The 7085-nt window shown below is 40.3% G+C and overlaps 1 protein-coding gene across 1 annotated transcript; it reads right to left on the reverse strand.

The window, feature by feature from the left end:
* Positions 1-1550: 1550 nt before the first annotated feature.
* On the reverse strand, positions 1551-6781 carry LOC121944292 (bri3 binding protein). The gene is made up of 3 exons (XM_042488033.1): positions 6470-6781; positions 4466-4568; positions 1551-4362 (listed from the first exon to the last, which is right to left on the reverse strand). The coding sequence occupies exons 1-3, from the start codon at positions 6644-6646 to the stop codon at positions 3941-3943; spliced, it is 702 nt and encodes a 233-aa protein (XP_042343967.1). The 5' UTR covers positions 6647-6781; the 3' UTR covers positions 1551-3940.
* Positions 6782-7085: the final 304 nt, after the last annotated feature.

Here is a 7085-nt window from a genome sequence, read left to right on the forward strand (position 1 = left end):
ACACTTAAGTACTAACTCATCACATCACACTTTAAAAGAGTCCTCTACCTAGGCAGTCAACAACATGTATAGTATGTAACAGAACATTATAGGCATAAAAACAGCATGCAAGAAAATGAATTTGACTATGGACTAACTGGGGGTGGGTCAGGTTTACTGCAGTGACAAACTGGGTGTTTGGGGAGAGATTTTCAATCAATTAATACATGAACTGTACTCAAATATTTAACTCATTTTGTTGCATTTTGCTGATTTGACTCTAAGATGTAGATGAAAGACAAGACAATGGATATGAATCTGAATCCAGCCATTGTACTGAGCTTAATATAAAAACCCTGTGTAATGGTAATTATCTGAATGTGCTGAGGCACAGAGTCCATGTGTCTGTAGCTGGAATTATAGTGATACAACACCTTCCTTCTCAGAGAAAGATATTGACACTGCACCCGAACTATACTGAGAGACATTAGGAGTGCAGCAAAAATGCAATGCAAGTGTATAAATGCAGGCTAGTTCCTTTAGTTCTAGCTAGTTCTCCAAGAGCCCTCTGATCATTTTAGCCATCCTGCAACATTACTGGCATGCACAGGCATCGACTTCAGTGAAACACTGTGGGGGCAATAAGGTCATTTCTGATGATGTCATGAGGTGAGGAGACTTTGTGCTCCAACTGAGTTTGGGCTGTTTTTTGTAGTTACCACTATAGTAGCTTGCAGATACTGGGGAGGTTCTTTTGTTATCTGGTGCAGTTTAGTTAATTTTTCTTTACACTGGTGACTCTTTTTACAGCCATATGAAGGCAGCAGGTATCTGTTCCACTGGCAGTCTATAACTGGCATGATGTTGCGTGCTGTTAAGCCATTATTACTCACACCTGCTTATTAACTTTTGTGCAACCTACATCAAAATAACCTCCCCAGTATCTGCAAGCTACTATAGTGGTAACTACAAAAAACAGCCCAAACTCAGTTGGAGCACAAAGTCTCCTCACCTCATGACATCATCAGAAAATTATAGTGATACAACACCTTCTTCTCAGAGAAAGATATTGACACTGCACCCGAACTATACTGAGAGACATTAGGAGTGCAGCAAAAATGCAATGCAATGCAAGTGTATAAATGCAGGCTAGTTCCTTTTAGTTCTAGCTAGTTCTCCAAGAGCCCTCTGATCATTTTAGCCATCCTGCAACATTACTGGCATGCACAGGCATCGACTTCAGTGAAACACTGTGGGGGCAATAAGGTCATTTCTGATGATGTCATGAGGTGAGGAGACTTTGTGCTCCAACTGAGTTTGGGCTGTTTTTTGTAGTTACCACTATAGTAGCTTGCAGATACTGGGGAGGTTCTTTTGTTATCTGGTGCAGTTTAGTTAATTTTTCTTTACACTGGTGACTCTTTTTACAGCCATATGAAGGCAGCAGGTATCTGTTCCACTGGCAGTCTATAACTGGCATGATGTTGCGTGCTGTTAAGCCATTATTACTCACACCTGCTTATTAACTTTTGTCTCAAAAAAGTCCAGCGTCCCCCTCCCCCCCCTCCCTCTCCCCCATGCTTATGTGCACATCAAATGTGTCTTTTGATTAATTATTCTAAAGTTACTTTTGCGCATTAATGTGTGTGTTGGAGACTGACACATTGAAACCCTTTCACACAGCTGCACAAAAATTGTGAAAACCTTCTGTTCAATGGGTCTCTTCATCCTAAACACAAGGCAGCCCAGGGAACAGCTGTGCATGTAAATTGTCTCCCTCCTTTTTTATTTCTTTTTAAACAAGGCTGTTCAAAATGTTACCTGGAGCTCACCATTGTTAATTATAAAACAGGTAGATGAACACAATGTGATACAGATTGTTTGGGTTCAAAACTTAAGTTGAAAAACAATTTCTGTCCCAAGTTGTAGACAAAAAATAAGTTTCCTCTGAAGAAAACTCTGCAGGATTCCCAAACGTTCAGTGTGTCATGGCAGGGAGAGCTCTGTGATTAAAGGGGGTGAAAGTTGCGATAGTAAACGCTTTCTTTCTGACTCCACCCCACGCCCAAGGGCAACAAGGGAGGAAATTATCAAATGTAAGTCTTTCTCAGGAGAATCTAAAAGCAACATTTTTCACTCAAATCTGCACAGTATTTGGGTCATTTGTATAGAAACGTGTTTACAGAGTCCAAATTCTATAAACTGACAATAACACAAAAAACTGTGCCAAGGGGAATATGAATACATGAAGACATGCATGTTAAACATAGAGAAGCATGGCCAGTGTTTTGTGATGGCACATGATGAGAAAGATAAAAATGGATTGGCAGAAATAATGAAGACATAAAAAGCCCTATCAGTCTAACAAAGTAGAGCTGGCTGCAGTGATGCACACCAAGCCTGTGTCTAAAGCACATTTTTAATGACCAACCAGGCTGGTTGGATATCTCTCATTGAGTTACTGCTAAAAGCGATTATCTCATATTAACATGAAAAAATGATGTACAGCTTTAAATGTAATTTTCCAATGCAGAGTCAAATGGGATTGTCCATAACAAGCTTGAGTTTTTGCCACAGGATCAAAGGCACCAGACCTAATTTAATCTGTAATCAAGTTGAGAAATTGATCCAGTTTACACTAAAAATTCTCTTCCCAAAAGAGACATTAAGACATATTTCAAACCAGCGTGACTCAAAGATTTTTTTTAAACCGCTTTTGTGGATAATTTACCTGTGTGTTAACACATTTACAGTAAATATTAACAATATTTTCCCCTCAATTTACCACAAGCTGCAGTTTAAATCCCTACAATAACGCCATGCTGGTATCAAAAAGCTGGATTTGGTCTTGATATTAATCAAATTTTTCAACATGATGCAAGAACACAAACTGTGCACCCTTTAATCAGTACGTATTGTAAGTTACTGAGACAAGTTTCAAACTGTATCTGAAAAACTGTGACGTGACTCAAAGAGACCAAGACCTGATTTTAATATTCTTGATATCTCTTTTCCAATTCTATGTGTGTTAGCCGAGTCCCTGAGATATTACTGCCTGTCTGCATTTTCTCCTGGTCTGATGGTGACTTTTTGATACAGTGCTTTTCCATTTCACAAGCTTGAAACACACACATTAATGCATTTGCACCCACATTCGCGTACATTTGCGCACACACCCATACACTCAAACGCACAATGAAAAAGAGGTCCTGATGCCAAACTATTGCCAATATGGGACGGTGACTCGATGAAACAAACTAGAACTACATGATTTCAACATTTTGGATGGAAAATGAAATAAATAAATCTTACTATGAACAACTATCTAATATCTTGAGGATTTTTACATATTAGAAATACAATGTCTGTATCAGTCCCCTGCATCATACACCCAAACCCAAACCGTCAATAGGTTCAAAAAGGGGAATAAATGTTTGTGGACAAACCTGTGTAAGAAGAATCGTAACCCCAGGGTTATTCACAAGGATAGAAACAAACAAACATACATAAAATATGATTATTCATTTAGCAAAAGCATTGACGATGCTTATCCAAACACCAAAAATTCAAACCCCAGCTCAGGAGTTTCTCAAAAGTAGCTGGGGTGTAGAATTAGGCCAGCATTTAGAAAACTGTGGACATCTCTCTGACAGCTTCCTCACAAATGTAGCAAAAACCCTTCGATCAAAGCTTTGAGAAAAACATAAATGAAAAATAGTTGTTTGGTTGATTTGCTCCGAGTCCACACCTCTGAGGATTTTTTTTTAGGTATTCTGTAACTAAAATCAACTCAAGTCGTTAAAATACTGATTTCAAATCTAGTTTTGTTCCCCCATCTGACAATAGAGTTGTAAATACCCAGTAGTTGTGTTGCTGCAGCTGCGTACAGGAAACAGCATTGTGACATCAGCTGCAGCTGGTTGTACAATATCCCCTCCCTCCCCGTCATCCTCGCTGCTACCTACTGCTCCCCGGTGCGTTCTAGGCCGTCTATGACGCGGCTCAGCCTGATGTTAAGCAGCCTGATCTGAGTGTCCAGGTGGTCGATTTTCTCCTCCAGTGAACCTGCCCCGCCGCCCCGACGCCAGTACGCTCCCACAGGCCCCGTCATGAAGTACACCGCCATGATGAAGCAAAGTGGCAGCACGGCGCGCTCAGGGTCACCCTCAAACTTCTGCAGGATGTAGAGACAGGACAGCGCGAAGAGTGTGACACGTGCCAGCCAGAAGAAGCGGCCAAACACAGCGTGCAGCAGGTAAAAGAAACCCCCCAGGAACATGGAGAGGAACCAGTAGGCCACAAGTACAGCGGCCACCAGGAGCAGGGCGCGTGCCGGAGAGTTGGTGAGAGACGTGGGGCTGAAGTAGTGGCTGAGGTTTGAGGCTACAGGGGAGAAAAAGACAAAAATGAGTAAGTCTTAAAATATGTCACTTTATTTGTGCCAATCTTTCTTTGTTAGAAACGTCATAATACATTTTAAACTTACAGTCGATGCCCATCACATCCAGCAGATCTGACCAGATCTTCCAAATAGTGTCGAGAAAAGAGTCCACGCCATGGACAAACCGCTCCGTCGTTTTGGAGAAAAACTACAGAACCGAAGAAATGCAGAGAAAGGTAAGACTGTAATAATCACATTACATTTTTTTTTTTGCATTGTAACTGACAGGAACCTACAGCAAAAACCAAAACTAAAAAGACATGAAGTTCACAAAAACAGAGGACTGCAGTGTTGAAGTTTAAGTCAGTACGGTTGTGCAATAATCATGATGATCAGATAATTCTCCAACCGAGAACAAGAGTCACTCTGTGTACACACTGTCTGTCTTCAGTGTCACAGCAGCCTGTCACCCGAGAAGTTGGTTTTTGTCATTGTCCACATTTAATACACATTTCACAATTCTTAAGCAAAGCAATGCTTTGTTAGCTTCTGCTTACTATGTTGTGTTGTCTTCTGAAGCCTTCAACATGGAATGGTCTGCATTAAAAAGTAACACTAAAGAATAACATCAAAGTCTTTATGCATATGTACAACACAGTGCCATTCATATCTGTGACTCAAGAAATGGCCTGCAAATCAAACTACTGCTCACCTATTCTCCAGCCAACCAACTGTTTTCATCATAATGAAATGGACAGATGACTAAGGTGTTGATACAGTAGTAATATGTTAAAAAGACTAAGCAGGTGAAAGAATCCCTCTACTACCTTCAAACTTTTATAGTCCTTTCTCACAGTGTATCATAGCTGAAAACTCACATTTTGAAACATCACAAATATATTATCACATAAATGTCGATTCAGTGTCACTTGGAAGTGATCCATTATAACAGACTAACTAGAGAATGCAGTAAACAACAACCATGATGACAAATTCAACTTTGGTTAGTCACAAGATGAAGTGTTTGGTGTACTGTGTGCAAATAATCTTCAATGTTTCTCCATAACTTTAATCATTCTTTGAGACTTTTTAGTATTTATCGGGGGGAAGGAGTGGTGCAAAAACGAGGGAGGCACATCAGATAATTTCTTAAGCACTCAGGAGGAAGTTTTGTTTTTGATTTGGCTTAGGAGAAGGACGATCAACCTTAAATGATTGTATTTTGTATTTAATTTAATATCTTCAGAACCCCAAAACCTGCAAGTGGTGCCTGTGCACCTGCAGTTTATTACAGTCACAAACTGTGACATAATGACGGTGAGGGTCATTCATTTCCCCCCATTCACTCGAGAAGGCTAAAGGACTATTTGTATATTTATGTAATATTTGAGAGGGTCATGATTCAAAATTAAGTCACGCCACAGCCAACCTCTACCCTGATAAAGCTTTCATTTTGCATGTCAAACTCCAAATGACCATATTGAAATGCTTTTTTAGTTGTTTTTTTAATTATTTATTTATTTATTGACCAAAATAAGCTATAACTGCTGTGTGTGCAGTCAAACAGTGCGTTATCACGTGTGTAGCCGCACATATGTCACATTGGTTTGCTTTGGCGGCCTCATACAGGAAATATCATGAGATTTCAAAAATGCAGGAAGTGCAGCTGCACCAATGAGAAACACTTAAGTATGCATCCATAATAAGAGCATACTTAAAGCTTTTTAATAATTTGGAGATGATAAAGAATCAGACGTTATGGCCTGAACCAGCCATCTGTGACATTTGATGCACTTGCTGACTCCAAACAATGAATGAGGACATTGGTTACACAACAAATGACAGAATTTCAGTGTTACTGCATGAAAACAGATATCATTTTATTGTGCACAGCAACGCTAGATGAACTGACAGCTCCTGCAGTCGGATAAAAAAACAGGATAATGGCTAATTTTTCAAAATGGCATCCGTGAAATTGTTGTCCAGGCCCGGGCGCGCTTGTTTCCTGTTCGCCACAGTCGGACCACAAGACCGCCTCGTCTGACAGCTTTTACAAGCCGCTGAGAGGTAAATGAGCAGTTATCTTGACAAAACATGTCCCTCACTCACCTTGTATAACCCTCTGATGTTGTCTTCTCCGAAAACGCTGCTCAGAGTCTGGTAGATGCCGTTAGCTGCCCGTCGGAAGCTGTTCTGGTTGCTGGTCCTGCTCCTGGCCGCTTCGGCTGTGCACAACAGAGACGCGGAAAGCACCAAGAAAACCACGAAAAACCTGATTCCCTTCATGGCACCAAGAGTTCAGAGATGTCACGCAGAAATGTGTATCAAAATGGTTCAATTAAACGCAAGGTAAGACTGGTAGATAGCTGCCGAAAGTGACACCTTGGTGGGGGATAAAACACTGACTGTGATGGTGGTGATAACCCGTGCTGCCTTCAGGAACGCTTCGTAAACTCTAACACCCGCACCCAAAAAATATATATTATATATCATCAACCCAATATATATATATTTGAGTTGATGATTTTGTCATCGATGAAACGATAATACGTGCCTGTGTTGCAGTGATAACGCGGAGACGATACCAGTATGTGTCCTACTTGGTGTTTAAATTGGTTAATTTGCAAAATACACATTGTCTTCTGTTAGCATACAAAACGTACGTTGTGAGAAAGACTCATTTAAACTACTTAGAGTACTCAATTTATAAACATATATTCATAAC

Source organism: Plectropomus leopardus, chromosome 6 (genome assembly GCF_008729295.1).
Source record: "Plectropomus leopardus isolate mb chromosome 6, YSFRI_Pleo_2.0, whole genome shotgun sequence".
NCBI lineage: Eukaryota > Metazoa > Chordata > Actinopteri > Perciformes > Serranidae > Plectropomus > Plectropomus leopardus.